At 46.5% G+C, this 17,011-nt stretch overlaps 1 protein-coding gene across 1 annotated transcript in view; it reads right to left on the bottom strand.

The window, feature by feature from the left end:
- Positions 1-17,011, bottom strand: part of igsf9bb (immunoglobulin superfamily, member 9Bb) — a 93,898-nt gene that overhangs the window by 52,477 nt on the left and 24,410 nt on the right. The window contains 2 exon segments of the mRNA XM_076980277.1: positions 5,802-5,948; positions 11,189-11,380. Coding sequence (XP_076836392.1) covers positions 5,802-5,948; positions 11,189-11,380 — 339 coding nt within the window.

The following is a 17,011-nucleotide window of genomic DNA, read 5'->3' as shown; positions in this document are numbered from 1 at the left end:
ATCTGCTTTACAGCGTCGATGTAGAGAGAGGAGATGAACCGAAACCTTCGGCTCATTACAGACACACACAAAAATACCATAACCATCATTTTAGAGACAAATCATAATGAGGAAATTCTCTTTGGTTAGAACTAATGGAGATCATCCACACAAAGTAGCTTATCTCTGCCTACAAGCCCATGTTCCTGTCACACACAACTAACCAACCACCCACCCATACACACACACACACACACACACACACACACACACACACACACACACACACACACACACACATACACACATTTGTGCATGCATATACATATATGCGCAAACACATTCAGTCTTTCCGTTTTTTATAAAAAGGGCAGTTGTCTTAACCACTACATTATCCATCTTCATTTGTGTGTGTGTGTGTGTGTGTGTGTGTGTGTGTGTGTGTGTGTGTGTGTGTGTGTGTGTGTGCATGCGTGCGTGCGTGCGTGTGTGTGTGTGTGTGTGTGTGTGTGTGTGTGTGTGGGTGTGTGTGTGTGTGTGTGTGTGTGTGTGTTTCAAAGAGCAACTGCAAGTGTAGAAAAAGAAGTCATAAAGTCATTAAAATATTCAGGGCACTAATGAAGATGTCCTTCATTAACTCATAAGCAATGAAGGACTTTCATTGCTTCATATATAAAATATAATTATATTTAATATAATCACCTTTGATTGTGTAACCTTTGTTTGACCTTTGATTGTTTCATGACTGACAATCCTGCTGGCATTATTACTGTAAATAGCTCATTTTAAAACATAACATTTAGACTTAATTGGTAGTATAGAACAATAGCTTCACTACACAAAAAGATGGTAAATACATAAGAAGAATATGACATATTCTATGACATAAAATGACAATATCTCTCTCAATAACTATTTTCTTCAGTCAATCCTACCTCCTGCAAGTGTTACAGGAGCATGAAATCATTGTTTGGGTTGCCAGGTTTTTATTTATGCAACTATTGAACACATGTTTCAGAGAATGGAGTGTAATTATCAGTATTCAGTATTCAGACAATGAAGTTAGGAAACACTTTGGCAATAATAATAAGAAATTGAAATCCCTGAAGGATTAATGGTTTACACATCAAATATTATTTTGGTGACACTACTGTACAGACATTGAATTCTACCACAAATGGAAAACTAGGCTGTATGTTTGCAATCTGTACTGGCAGATATACTAAAGCCAATAGCGCTTCTGTACATTGTAGCCTTCATATATAATTTCCCCATCATCTTCTGCTGCTGTTGTAAACTGAGGCAAAAAGAGTCTTAATTTCAGCCCATACTGCCTCCTATATAGTCACTGAAGCATATTGCTTGCTTTTCTGTGACAAATGTAGCAACGGAAACTTGTAATGCCATCAGCACCATGGACAGCGTTCAGAATCAACAGAGTCAGGACCACGGACAGGTTCAGATTTAGTGTATTTACCTGTTGCACCATGATTAGTTGATCACAGATATGTGCAGGTCAGTGCAGCTTGTCTGGAAGAGCAATTTGGAAACTGCTGTAGGTCTTATTAAGACGAATTGTCCAAGCTTTGCCATGACTGTGTTAAAGCATTATACATCATACGCTGAGTTACGGTCTATCCTACCCTCCTCCTCAGAAGCTGACACTGACCTCTATTTAAACACACATCTGTCCAGCGACCATTTAGAGCCCTGGAGCGATGATGAATTCCTCATTGAAAATGGCTTATAGGCATGAAAAAGCAAAAGACACAGCACTGATCACATAGTGTGGTTGCTCAATGAACCTGCAGGAACTATAACTGTATCTAGACATCACGCTGAGACATTTTACAGCAACCAGCACTGGACAGCTCCTCTCATTCCCTTTTATTCAAACATGTCAAACATATGAAACGTGTTTTTCCCACTATGTCCATCATGTCTGCCCATTATGTTCCTAACTGCATTACACTTCTGGGGTCTAAAGTGATTCCTGCCCAGAGCTTCATCACGCGTTTGCGTAACAGTGACCGGCAGAAACCTGCAAACGTGACGGCACAGCACACGGGCAACATGGCTCAGCCAACCAAGCCAATTTGGAGCAGGATGTGTTCACACCTGGGCCTCAGTGTGAGGGCCCACAGCTCGCCCCCTGTGTGTGTGTGTGTGTGTGTGTGTGTGTGTGTGTGTGTGTGTGTGTGTGTGGGGGGGGGGGGGGAGGGGGGGGGGGGGGGACGACTTCACTCAATCCTGCAGGGTTAGCCCTGTCTCACTGCCACGCACCACTGCATTTAACCGCTCTGCTCTCCCCCCTGACCCTGCTACTAGCAATTGAGTATTTAGACCAATATCCCTGTTCCTATGACAACAGAATCTCTCACCTCCGCCACAGGGCACGGCGGTTCCTCGCCGACACAATTACTGCCGCCGCAGGGTCATTATCGTAATGTTCATCTATACGGGGGCCCCTTTTATTTGCAGTTCAATTGTGAGCCATTACTGTGTTGAGCAGTAGCCAAACGCCTGGGACCTACTGTGAATGAACAGAGTGCAGGGTGGGAGCAGGGAGGCGGGGCTTATGCTAATGACATACAGGCTCAATTCATATGAGTGAACAGAAGCGGGGGGGGGGTTTGGTCATCACAGCAACCTGCCTCAACACAGCAACTAGACTGGTCAGAGCAGCCAGCTGTTAGCAAAAAAAAAATCTTTGTATAGTCATGTCTAGCACATACTAAAATGGACGATTACAACCGAAGCTTAAATAATTTCATAATAATTTAGACACACAGCAATGACAAACAAACCACCAGGCTGTTTACACTCATAAATAAGAAAGAGAGAAAGAGAGAGAGAGAGAGAGAGAAAGAGATTAATCATGCATGATGTTTAGTTGAACTGCCCCAATAACTGAACCTTATTACCATATACTCTATATGTGCGAGCAGACAGGCAGTAAGAGAAGAGATTTATGTAGAGTAGAAATTTACGTAAATGTCCCACGTAAGCTGCCCATGCCTTCCTCCTCCTCCTCCTCTCCCTCATCCTCTCTCTTCCTCTCTTCACCATAACGTTACCTTGACAGGCATGTCTGCAGATCAAACAGACTAGAGAATAAAAGATTCCTTGTTCATGCTACATAAGTGGATGTGAAAAAAAAATCTGTCTGATATACTGGTGTCTATTCTTTTTCTGCTGTCAGCAACAGAGTCTTTTGGTAAGTTAATATTGACCATGATCTCAAATCTTTGCACTGTGTATGTTCAGTCTGCTGTATATGTTTCACACAAGGTGTGTTGGCTTGAACAGGCTGGATAGTAATGACAAAGAATCTGGTCATTTGTAAAATGGAGCTTGGGAGACAGATTTCCCTTCTGCTCTAGACAGCCAAAGTTCATCTTGAGTACACTGAGAGGCAGTTCTGTTTCACCAGACTGAGAGGCAGTTCTGTTTCACCAGACTGAGAGGCAGTTCTGTTTCACCAGACTGAGAGGCAGTTCTGTTTCACCAGACTGAGAGGCAGTTCTGTTCCACCAGACTGAGAGGCAGTTCTGTTTCACCACACTGAGAGGCAGTTCTGTTTCACCACACTGAGAGGCAGTTCTGTTCCACCACACTGAGAGGCAGTTCTGTTTCACCACACTGAGAGGCAGTTCTGTTTCACCAGACTGAGAGGCAGTTCTGTTTCACCAGACTGAGAGGCAGTTCTGTTTCACCAGACTGAGAGGCAGTTCTGTTTCACCACACTGAGAGGTAGTTCTGTTTCACCACACTGAGAGGCAGTTCTGTTTCACCACACTGAGAGGCAGTTCTGTTTCACCACACTGAGAGGCAGTTCTGTTTCACCACACTGAGAGGCAGTTCTGTTTCACCAGACTGAGAGGCAGTTTTGTTCCATCAGACTGAGAGGCAGTTCTGTTTCACCAGACTGAGAGGCAGTTTTGTTCCATCAGACTGAGAGGCAGTTCTGTTTCACCAGACTGAGAGGCAGTTCTGTTTCACCAGACTGAGAGGCAGTTCTGTTTCACCAGACTGAGAGGCAGTTCTGTTTCACCAGACTGAGAGGCAGTTTTGTTCCATCAGACTGAGAGGCAGTTCTGTTTCACCAGACTGAGAGGCAGTTTTGTTCCATCAGACTGAAAGGCGGCTATGAGAGGGGCAGATTAGATCCAGCAGGCTGAGGCCACTGCTATTTCAAAAGCTTCAGGGTAATTCTGTTTCAGCACTATAGAGGTGGCAGTTTAGGGGATCTAGACCCAGTGAACAGCATATATAAGAGTATAAGCATCTAACATGAGAATACTTGAAAAAAAATTTGTTACACACTTACACGGCCCTAGACATACATGTACACACACACACACACACACACACACACACACACACACACACACACACACACACACACACCTAACTCCTGCTGCAGCACTGGTGACATATTACATCATCCCCGCCGCTCCCCCACCCCTCCTTCCCTCTCCCTCGTTCTGCGTGACGTGTGCCACGTGGCCCGAGCAGCTCGTGAGCGGTGTGTGAGGTTGAGAAAATCACAGGAACTGTGCCGCTGACGCGGGAGGCTGCTGGGATCAAACCCTCGGTGTGAGACGCTCACTCAGCCCCACTCCGCCGAGTGCCAACTTCTCCTCCATTAGCGCGCCGCACACAGGAGCAGAGCCTCATTGAGGCACGCCCGCTGCCCGCTGCCCACCGCTCTGTGCCGGGCTCGCTCTTCTCTGTTTCTCTGGGATTCAGCAACAGGCCACGTGCACACGCATGCTCACGCACGCCTGCAAATGCTTGGAGCTGTATTTGCTCACAGAGGGAAAAGAACTCTGTAACTCTCGGCAGACAAATTCCAGTGAGGCTAAAGCAATGGAGTGATGGCTGGTCTGGGCCTTCCCAGGGCGTGTAGGGATGAATGGGGGGCACTGCAGTGTGGGATGAATGGGAGAATAGGCCTGGTGGGGCCACAGTGTGACTGTAGGTGGTGGTCGACGGGAAACATGCACTCAAACACAAAGAGTAGCATTATGTTTAGTGAGTCACGCAGGCTTCACAAGGCACTTACACCCCTATACACACACACACACACACACACACACACACACACACACACACACACACACACACACACACACACACACACACACACTCACTCACACACACACGCTGCTGATAAACCAACCTGTCAACACTCCACCTTGTCTCTGCTGAGCTGACAAATTTAATGCCATACTCATTAAACACACAAATACAAACACACACACACACATATACACACACACACACAACACACAAACACACACTCCTCCGTTGCATGGGTAGCCAACATGGTAAATCAACCTGGCCTGACGCAGACAGGAAGAGCTGCTCTAGTCTGTCCAGCTCACAGTGGCCTGCTCCAGTAGAAGAGACGGCGAGATGGGCCGTCCCAATTTAGAAATGTGATCCAGCCACCTCAACACTTAGCACCAATGAGCCAAACGTGCCTGATTCCCCAGAAAACTGCAGAAGGTAAACGCCCATTCAATTATCCAGCAGATGCTGAAGTAAGGGAGGGGAGAGCACTGAGCCGTGATGAATATTCATGAGAGCGATGAGCTGTGATGAATATTCATGAGCTGGTGCGCAGGTGGAGAAGAAGAAGGCGGCTCTCTGAGCAACAGTGGGCGGTACCACCCAGGCGAAGGGGATCCGGGTGACCCGGGTGACACGCTGATCTGGGAGCAGCTGCCCCGACTCGAATCCCAGCTGGATCTCGATGAAAGATCAAGCGAAACTGTCCTCAGATCAGCACGAGGACAGCCGGGGCGGAGACTCACCGTTCACGGTGAGGTGCACCCAGCTGCCATTGTGGAAGGTGTCGTACTGTTGCTCCAGCATCAGGACCCTGCACTCGTACCAGCCCTGGTCCTCCGAGCGCACCCGCTCAATACGCAGAGACGACTTTCCATGCAGGGTGGCTCGACCTGTGTGAGGGACACACACACATCTCATCAGCCACAGATCTCACAGCAGCCTTGAGCAGAAGTCGGAAACAAAATAGATTTGACATGAGTGAAACAATTAACACGAAATGGGGGGGGGGGGGGCAGAAATATTTAGCAAGATGCCTGTGGGTGGCAGTGAAATACTTGGGTACAAAAGTGTGTAAAATTGTAGCTGCAAGAGAAGCCATGAATATCACGTGACACACGGAGTCATAGTGGGTCAGGTTCATAACACGGGACACACGGAGTCATAGTGGGTCAGGTTCATATCACGTGACACACGGAGTCATAGTGGGTCAGGTTCATAACACGTGACACACGGAGTCATAGTGGGTCAGGTTCATAACACGTGACACATGGAGTCATAGTGGGTCAGGTTCATATCACGTGACACACGGAGTCATAGTGGGTCAGGTTCATATCACGTGACACGGAGTCATAGTGGGTCAGGTTCATAACACGTGACACACGGAGTCATAGTGGGTCAGGTTCATATCACGTGACACATGCGCTACGCTACGCAAAACATGTGACGTGGTATTAAATTCCCTTTCATAAAGTTTGAGAGGCAATAATAGTGCCAATGTCGATGTAGCACTGCAGTAAATTAACCTGAGGCAAAGCTGACAGCCAGTTAAAACCGACACGTAAAGGAGGCCATACATGTTAAAGAGTCATAACTAACTATGCTAAAAACTGCTGGCATCTAAAAATATTTATTGCATTTATCTATCTCACCAAGATGGAATCTGCAGTGGAGTTATTGCAGTGGAGTATATGTTTAAAGTTTCTCCCTCTGTAGCACCTATATTTGCATTTCCTAAGATCAGAGATCCTGCTCAAACAAACCATCGTCCTTGAGTTCTCCTACTTACATAAACTGTTAAATAAACTCGATCGGCTGAATGGCTGTGTGAGCAGAACTTTGTTGATGATCAAACTTTGTACTTCATAAGATCATAATCGGCTCCTGACCAGAACATTTCCTGTCAGGCAGGTTCTGATGGGATTTTTGAGGAGCAGTGTTATTTTATGAATCAATAACATCAAATGCAAAAGAGAACTGCGATGGCTCTGCGTGACTTCTGACACGTTCCTCTGAACTCCTAGGGAGGACAAACACATCTGTAACCACAGCAGACACAGGCAGTATTCATGGATAAACCAGTGGAGGGGATTTACGCCTTTTTCTCTGAACTCTGGCAACCGTTCAGAGCAGATGGTAGGCAACAATATCAAGCTTAGGCAAAGCAAGTTCACATTTCCACGACAGAGGCTCTTATATGGCCTTCTGTGCCCTCTTTATCCTTTGGGACAGCTTTCTCTATTGTAAAAGTGGCAGAGTTTTGTAGCCCGCCTGCCAAGGCCTATAAATGAAAACAGGAAGTGTTTCTTTGATATCTGCGCGTATTTAAGAACAGTATATGAGCATAATATATGCATGCCTGCACAGCAAACGTGTGTGTGCCCACATGGTGCATGTTTGGGTTTCTACCGGGTTTGGTTTCCCATCCATACTGTAATGGTGTAGGTCAGCAGTAGCGCTCAGCTCCTGCATCTCTGGAGTATTAACAATGGCAGAGCCCCAGATGTTCCCCTTGACCCGGTCTCATTGTGCTGATGCAGGACCCTCATGGACGCCATCACCACCTGCCTCATTCCCCCATTACCCAGCCCCTAGCACTGGGAGCAATCCCCACTAACCAGCCCCTAGCACTGGGAGCAATCCCCACTAACCAGCCCCTAGCACTGGGAGCAATCCCCACTACCCAGTCCCTAGCACTGGGAGCAACCCCCACTACCCAGACCCTAGCACTGGGAGCAATCCCCACTAACCAGACCCTAGCACTGGGAGCAACCCCCACTACCCAGACCCTAGCACTGGGAGCAATCCCCACTAACCAGACCCTAGCACTGGGAGCAATCCCCACTAACCAGACCCTAGCACTGGGAGCAATCCCCATTACCCAGACCCTAGCACTGGGAGCAATCCCCACTAACCAGGCCCTAGCACTGGGAGCAATCCCCACTACCCAGTCCCTAGCACTGTGAGCAATCCCCACTACCCAGACCCTAGCACTGGGAGCAATCCCCACTACCCAGTCCCTAGCACTGTGAGCAATCCCCACTACCCAGACCCTAGCACTGGGAGCAATCCCCACTACCCAGTCCCTAGCACTGGGAGCAATCCCCACTACCCAGTCCCTAGCACTGGGAGCAATCCCCACTACCCAGACCCTAGCACTGGGAGCAATCCCCATTACCCAGACCCTAGCACTGGGAGCAATCCCCACTACCCAGTCCCTAGCACAATCCTCACAGCTGAGAACACCCCCCCCCCCCCCCCCCACCAAAAAAGAAACGCTGAGTGTGTGTGAAAGAACATGTGAGAATGCTGTGAGGTCAAATGACGCCCATTCTGAAATGCTGCTCAAGCAAGTCACCTGCCTCTTCTAAATCAAGGTCTCCTCAAAACCCTTAGATGACCTCAGACTCCCACAGAAGGGTGCAGAGCGTCTTCTACCAGTTCACTATTCTCGCTCACAGCCGAGAACATGAGACGTCACTGTGCTGGAGCTCCGCTAGACACCGATAACACCGCACCGGTCTCGAGCAGCAGGCCAGTGAAAGGAGAGAGCACTGGGAAGTCTTGCGATACCTTTAGAGCAGCGATAATGCAGCCATGACACGGAGACATGCTGCTGGTTAAAGATAGTACTCAGGTAGAGACATTCTGCAGATGCTATAGAGGTTAATACAGCAAACTTGCGTCAAGCAGCTCTCTCTCTGTCTGTCTCACCACCCTCTATCTCTTCCTCTCTCTCCCTCTCTCTCTCTCTCTCTCCGTCTTTGTGTCTTGTTCTATCTCTGTTTCTCTCTCACACTCTCTCTCTCTGGTGTGCTTATATAACTAATGCTCTCTTTAAAAAAGGAGTACTAGAGAAAGTGACTTTCTTTTTTGTACATATAGAAAGTGAACCAATCACACACACACACACACACACACACACACACACACACACACACACACACACACACCTCCTTATATGCTCGTTTTCTTACTGTCTTTGTTGACCACACGTATTCAGCCCCCAATCAATGAGCTCCAGTCAGCTCTAACTTACACGCTCTCTTTCCCCCATTCCAGTCATAACTGTAACCCTGACTTGAGTCTTGAGTCCATTTCGCTCAGACAGAGGCATGTCACGCCGCTTTCTGTGGAGTCATTCAGCAAGCTGCTGGAGACAAAAGCGTCTGTTGTGGGAGATGAAAGAGGAAGGCTGTCCGGGCCACAGTGCCCGTCCTGTCTGGAGACGACTCTCCCCCCTGCACTATGAACTGTGCCCGCGGATGACTCCCGAGCCTCCACAAAGCAGTCCAGTGGCGTGATGAAGAGGAGACATTAGTGCTGAGCGCACTACACAGGAAATATGGCATCATTCAAGTGAGCTCCTATGTCCGCAGGGTGAGGGATCACCGAGGCTAAACCCCATTTTGTTGGTGCTGCGAGTCCCAATATGTGAAGCAGCAATAAAAGTGGAGAGATTTTGTAAATGTGTTGGAACATGGAACAGAAGTGCAGGCAGAGGCGCTACGGAGATGACTGGTGAAAAAGGGGCGTGGTCAGCCAATGGCGGTCTACGGGAGCGGCGGTCTACGGGAGCGGCCGCTGCCCCTAGTGATATACTACTGGTCTAGCGGTGGTCTACGGGAGCGGCCGCTGCCCCTAGTGATATACTACTGGTCTAGCGGTGGTCTACGGAAGAGGCGGGTCTATGGGAGTGGCGGTCTATGGGAGCGGCGGTCTACGGTAGTGATGGTTTACGGAAGAGGCGGTCTACTGGAGTGGCTCTACGGGCAAGGGAGGGAGTTCCTTTTCCATCTCATTACCATTCAGTGCAAGTGTGAGCTATTAAAACTGCATATTCTGCCCCTAGTGATATACTAGCAGAGACTCTGTGCTTTCATAAATCTGACATGCTCGTAAATGATGCCCTTTGTGTCTCTACATGTCAATAGTTGTAATTGCTAATCCCAATTTGAATGGAAAACATCAGATTTGATGTGCCTCACCCTCATCTGGTTCTCACTCCACCTCTGGCTCTGATCTCAAGGCCTAGACCTAAACGCCCTGGCAGGACTGTGCTGGAACATTCTGTTAGTTACCACTACAGATTAAAGGGTTCTCTAAATGGACGGTTATATCATCCAGTGGAACAGGCTCTCCCGGCCTTTTAGATAAGCCTTTGTAATGTTCATAAGGGCCAGTAAAGCAGTTACACTCGGAGGTAAGTAGTCAACAATCTCTTTCAGTTTATGCAATATGGAGTGAACTAGGAGACAAATATATTTTTATGTACAGCAATAAAATGGCCACGTGATTTCTGCAAACTGTAGAAAAAACTGTAATACGCCCAATACTGACGACTAAATCATGGGAAAACGAAGTGATTTTCTGATGCTATAAAGGGCCTTCATACATTGTAAAGAAGGCTCCTGAATACGGTCCTCATAAGGGAGTGTCATTGTAAAGAAGACTTCTGAATATGGTCCTCATAAGGGAATGTCACTTAATGAACCAAAACAGTCCCTTTATTGTTCAGATGGCTGAATTGAAACCCTGTTTTATCTGATGTAGACTGAAACAAGTCTACTGTGGGTGCTGAATTCTGGCACAGATTTCACTTTATTCATTTGCATGCAGTCAAAGAGGAACATTGAAAATATTCTAACTGGAATGAAACTGTAGCTGCTAAATCTAGCAAATTTAGTTTTAATGCGCTTAATTATTCACATATGAGGGACATCACCATATAAGAGAATTAGGCCACTACTCACTCTTTATATGGAGTCTGTACCACTGCAAAAGACCATATTAACATGCACTGTAAATTATTACGTCTCTGCAGATCACTAAATCATGAACTCTGAAAAAGTGAAGAAGGCATTTTGGTAGTGAAATACACTAAGATTTTGGAGAAGTACACTCTAGGATTATGACACAATGAAGTACACTCTAGGATTATGATCATGTTACAGTGAAATAATCTGTAGTGGCATTGCTATGATCATAGCATATACATCCCAACATCATGCCTCTAACACCTCAAGGTCATTCATGTCCAACCCTGCATGTCCTATGCAATGTGTGTTTGTGTGTATATGTCTGTATGTCCATGTGTGTGTGCATGTATGCCCAACTCTGGCCAAGGGCTCACCGGCGTACTCTGGGTCCACATGAGGGGGGTAGAAGCGGAAGTTGATGAAGAAGGGGATGGGGACGCCGTACTTGAACCACTCCACCACGTATGGCTGGCCGTCCAGCGGGTAGGCCACGTCACACCCCAAAACCACGGTCTCCCCGGCACGGGCTGTCACGAACTGAGGCTCTTCTCTGACTCCGTGGGCACCTGCAGAGAAACACCTGCTCAGTGAGCATCCTAAGACATACTCCAGGCTATGAGTTCTGCCATGGCATTGATTTCCAGTTGATTCCTGCATGAATAAACTTTAGAACCGGATACAGTGTAGCTATTTTAAAAATCAATACACATGCTCATTCACTCATGTGCACACTCATTCACTCCTGTGCACACTCATTCACTCCCGTGCACACTTATTCACTCCTGTGCATGCTCATTCACTCCCGTGCACGCACGCTCATTCACTCCTGTGCATGCTCATTTACTCCTGTGCACCCTCATTCACTCCCGTGCACCCTCATTCACTCCCGTGCACCCTCATTCACTCCCGTGCACGCTCACTCACTCCCGTGCACACTCATTTACTCCCGTGCACCTTCATTCACTCCCGTGCACGTTCATTTACTCCCGTGCACACTCATTTACTCCCGTGCACGCTCATTCACTCTCGTGCACGCTCATTCACTCCTGTGCACACTCATTCACTCTTGTGCACGCTCATTCACTCCTGTGCACACTCATTCACTCTCATGCATGCTCATTCACTCCTGTGCACGCTCATTCACTCATGTTTACTTGACCACAACTGAGATGATTCTTTAGGCAGAAGACACAACACTACTGTAATGTGTCAACATTGCTTTATCACTCACATCACTTTACACATAAACACCAGGACAGCCCACATATTGATCAATACAATGTTATGATGTGTTTTGTGCTTTGCAATTACTGTAACATGAAGCTAAACATGACAGGGACAATGCCAATCCCCACTGACAAAGAGAACAAAAAATAATTCCCACAATTCCCCTCCAGTCATCTCAACTGCAGTTTCATTAGTGTGCTCTGCAAAGAGAACCATGAATCACTGAAACACACACAGATGCACACAGTGTGTCCCGGCTCACTCCTCTTCCTCACTCCACACAGAAGCAGTCACCTTGGTTGGAGGTCACCACCAAATGAAAGACTGGTTGACATAACCACACTAGCATACACCATAGCCACAGAGAACAGGACTACCATCACAGTATATATGATACATCATAGTCCTGTAAACCCAGGACATTTAGGTTTATTATAGGTCAAGCACTACATACATGACATAATATATAACGTGAAAATACCATGGTTTAATGCCGTCTTATTCAAATGTTAAGTGGATCATGCTTACGGTTGTGATTAGATATTCTCAGCTGCCTTTGCTTTCTCTCTCTCGCACTCTTTCTTTCTATGTCTTTCAGTAAATCTTTCTCTCCCTCCCTCTATCTCTCTACGTCTCTCCTCCATCTAGCTCTCATAATGATGTGCTGATGAGAGACGCTGGGTTGCTAGCACGTCCCCCGAGCGTATACCCCAGACTCCCCCTGCATCCACCGCCTACTGCAGCAGCGCCTGCTGATTGGCTGGTGATGACATCACCAGTGAGCAAAACAAGCCATGGAAGGTATGACTTCACTGTACGGACGAGAGCAACAAGCGGTTAACAAGCTCCTCTCTGCTCTCCTCAAGGACCGCTGCCGTTTACAATGAAAGACACAGGGGAGTGGGGCAGTCAAACTACTCCATCTCTGAAAGAGAGGAAGAGAAGAAACAGGAAGAGAGGCAGACAGACAGACAGAGCAAGGGAGAGAGAGAGAGAGAGAGAGAGAGAGAGAGAGAGAGAGAGAGAGAGAGAGAGAGAGAGAGAGAGAGAGAACGCACTGTTCTTATATGCAGAGACATCCTATAGAGGGGGCTCAAACTCCCAGTCTAGCCAAAGACTACACACAAATTATAAATGAACACTGTGAAAAAGAGACTGAAAATATATGTAGTATATATACAGCGTAATTGGTCTTCTAATTGAACCCTTAAAGCAGAGCAAGCATGTTCTCCCTGTCGTGATAATCGATTCAAACCTGCTCAAATCAACCTGTGGCTATTAAGGAAGTCCGACATAATGCACAGCAGGACAGAATATTTTGGAAGAAGGAATTAAGGTTGTTTCAGCAATAAAAAATGCATAATTAATAGAAAAACGATCCTCTCTACAAGCAAGATTACTACCATTTAAAGGGTTATATCATTACTTTGGCAAAGCTTCAGTAAATTAGAGTGTGAAAATCATACTTCTGCATGGTTACAGTCTGAATAACCATCCAATTACTCTTAAATACACATCATTCTCCATTACCACCCAGGCAGACAACAGAGAAGATGAAGAATATGGCAGTTTAAGAGAATTTCAGGGCAAAAACGGGAAATCCCAGGAACCTTGCGTGTGGAGCTGACGGTTATGTCACCTGCACAGTCCCATCATCAGTGCAAACACGTTTTCAGTGCTGACCTGCTGGGAGCAAAACAGTCCATTGGTTATGCTTCCGCATGGAAAGTGAGAGAAGGTGTGCTCAGGTAAACGGGCCTGGCACCCACCCAAGAGGGTCTAGTGAAAGAGTAATGTCTGTGAGTGCTGTGACTGTCCATGTCAGCATGAGAAAGTGGACGTTGACAAGGCGGGTGTGGTTTCTCAGAGCAACCAAGTTGTAAGACATTTCCCTCCATGACCACAGCAACCACGAATGCTTATATGCTTTCGCCCACCCTAGAATGACTGACACTGATTAAATCGTCCCAGCATCAGGTACTAATGAGGCTCTGGTGTGGAAGCAAGGGCTCCACCTACTTCAGCAGAATCTCCTTGCGTGGATCACATGCCACGATCACACCCAGCAATTCGAGAGGAACAGCAACAGTCTGGAATATAAGCACTGCTCAAACAGCCAGAGATCAATGGGTCCCTGCCCCAACCACTAACCCCCCCCTGCCACAATCCCTAACCACCCCCCCCCCCCCCCCCCTCGCCCCAACCACTAACCACCAATCACTCCACCCAACCCCACCATAACAATTTACCCCCCCCCCCCCCCCACCACTAACCCCCCCCCCTGTCCCAACCAACACCAGTGGGTGATTGCCTGGAAACCTGTAACCTATTAAAAATTATTATTTTTACTTGTTGGATTGAATGAAGGCTCACTGAAGTTCAGACAGCTCTTTCAGACTGATCCTTTCTGACACACAGTTCGATCGAAAAATTGTTTGGTTGACTGAATGAACCATGGCCACACTGGCAGAGACAGAGAAACTCCACAAACATGAAGCCTCTATTCTGAAAATGTCGGCTTCTCCAGAGGAGATCCCATTAGTACTGCAGGCCTGCAGAATCATTCTCCTGCTCTAATGACAGCACCAAACACACACGCACGCGCACACACACACACACACACACACACACACACACACACACACACACACACACACACACAAACATACAAACACATACTTCTGAAAGGTTTGCTTGGAAGAAGGAAGCTTTGCTTCTATAAATAACCATAAATTAGTCCTCAGTAATAACCACAGCGCAAAATTTTAAGGGTTGACGGGCCTCTAATTGCAAAGGAGGAGCAACGTATAATTCACCCACAGGGCCCCTATCAGCAGCCAGAAGCACCTGAGCAGGTTCACAGCCCTGGAAGCTGCCTGCACCTGCAACACAGAGCTACAGAGGGAAGTTCTGTTCAGTTCTGGCATTGTGTTCAGTTGTATTATTGGAGCCTTTATTGTTTCAAATGGACACTGTCCAAACAGGCAATACTGTGCCGCAGAGGTGGGACCAAGTCAGTGTTTTGCAAGTCTCAAGTAAGTCCAAGTCTTTATCCTCAAGTCCCCGAGTCAAGTCTCAAGCAAAGACAGTCAACTCAAGTCAAGTCTCGAGTCAAGACAAGCAACCGTCAAGTCAAGTCCCAAGTCTGAAACTTGGAATTTCAAGTCCTTTCGAGTCTTTTTTTTTTACAGGCACCAACGCTACAGGCACCAACGCTACGAATGCTACACTGATGCGTTTCTTTACTCGTTTTGTTGGTGTCCGCAAGCCAAAAGATGACAGATCATTTACATTTTACAGTTGTGATCAAATTTATTCAACCCCCACTGAAATAAAGTGTTTTGGCCAGTTTGACATTGATTTTGATCATTTCAGTCATCTTATTTACAATTATATCAAAGAGGCACTTATAAATTAGACAAACATAACATAATATTTATGATGGAATAACCACAAATGTCTTTACTGTGCTCACATCATTATCAGTTTTATTCAACCCCCTAGTGACATTATTTTTTAGTACTTAGTACAACATCCTTTTCCAGTTATGACAGCTTTCAAGCGTGAAGCATAGCTTGACACAAGTGTCTTGCAGCGACCTATGGGTATCTTAGCCCATTCTTCATGGGCAAAAGCCTCCAGTTCAGTCACATTCTTAGGCTTGCGCACTGCAACTGCCTTCTTTAGGTCCCACCAGAGGTTCTCAATTGGATTTAAGTCTGGTGATTGCGATGGCCACTCTAGAATGTTCCAGCCTTTCATGTTCAACCATGCTCTAGTGGACTTGGATGTGTGCTTCGGATCATTGTCCTGTTGGAAGGTCCAACGTCTCCCAAGCCGCAGGTTTGTGACTGACTCCATCACATTTTCCTCCAAGATCTCCTGGTACTGAAGGGAATTCATGGTACCCTGCACACGTTGAAGCTTTCCTGTACCATTAGAAGCAAAACAGCCCCAAAGCATAATTGACCCCCCGCCATGCTTCACAGTAGGCAAGGTGTTCTTTTGTTCATAAGCCTGGTTCTTCCTTCTCCAAACATAGCGCTGGTCCATTGTCCCAAACAGTTCTAATTTAGTTTCATCTGACCACAGTACACTGTTCCAAAACCTTTGTGGCTTGTCCACATGACTTTTGGCATACTGCAGTCGACTTTTCTTGTTCTTTGGAGTCAGCAAGGGGGTGCGTCTGGGCGTTCTGGCATGGAGGTCTTCGTTATGCAGTGCGCGCCTTATTGTCTGAGCTGAAACTTCAGTGCCCACATCTGACAGGTCTTTTTTCAGTTCCTTAGCAGTCACGCGGGGATTTTTCTCCACATTACGCTTCAGGTAGCGCACAGCAGTCGCGGTCAGGATCTTCTTTCTGCCACGACCAGGTAACGTTTCCACTGTGCCCTTTAACTTGAACTTGCGAATGATACTTCCGATAGTGTCTCTTGGAATATTTAACAACTTCGCAATCTTTTTATATCCATTGCCATTCTTGTGAAGAGCAATAACCTCTTCTCTTGTCTTCTGGGACCATTCTCTTGCCTTCACCATGCTTGGAAACACACCAGTAGATGTCTAGAAGGAGCTGAGTATCACAGTCCTTTTAAATCTGCCTAATTGGTGCTTATCATGCTTGATTGCTGCTCGTTGACATCCACAGATGTTTTCAATACCTGATGGAAAACACTGGAATGAACCTCTGTTCTTAGGAGTGGTAGTCGTAAAGGGGTTGAATAATTGTGTCAATGAAGAAATCACAAAAAGGCCATTTAATACTTTATGACAAAAAAAATTGATGCTATCTTAGTTGCATTTAGTTCTTTAACAAGTCCTTGTAAGATTTCATTATGAACACAATTACAAATGTACACTGAATTCCATAAAACCCTTCGCAGCATTGGGGGTTGAATAAATTTGATCACAACTGTATCTTCTCTTAATTACATAAATGTACTTAAACAAGAATGTTTCGTTACATCATT

Source organism: Brachyhypopomus gauderio, chromosome 18 (assembly GCF_052324685.1).
Source record: "Brachyhypopomus gauderio isolate BG-103 chromosome 18, BGAUD_0.2, whole genome shotgun sequence".
Lineage (NCBI taxonomy): Eukaryota > Metazoa > Chordata > Actinopteri > Gymnotiformes > Hypopomidae > Brachyhypopomus > Brachyhypopomus gauderio.
The sequence above is the reverse complement of the archived record's forward strand: the minus strand, read 5'-3'. Positions and strand labels throughout refer to the sequence as shown.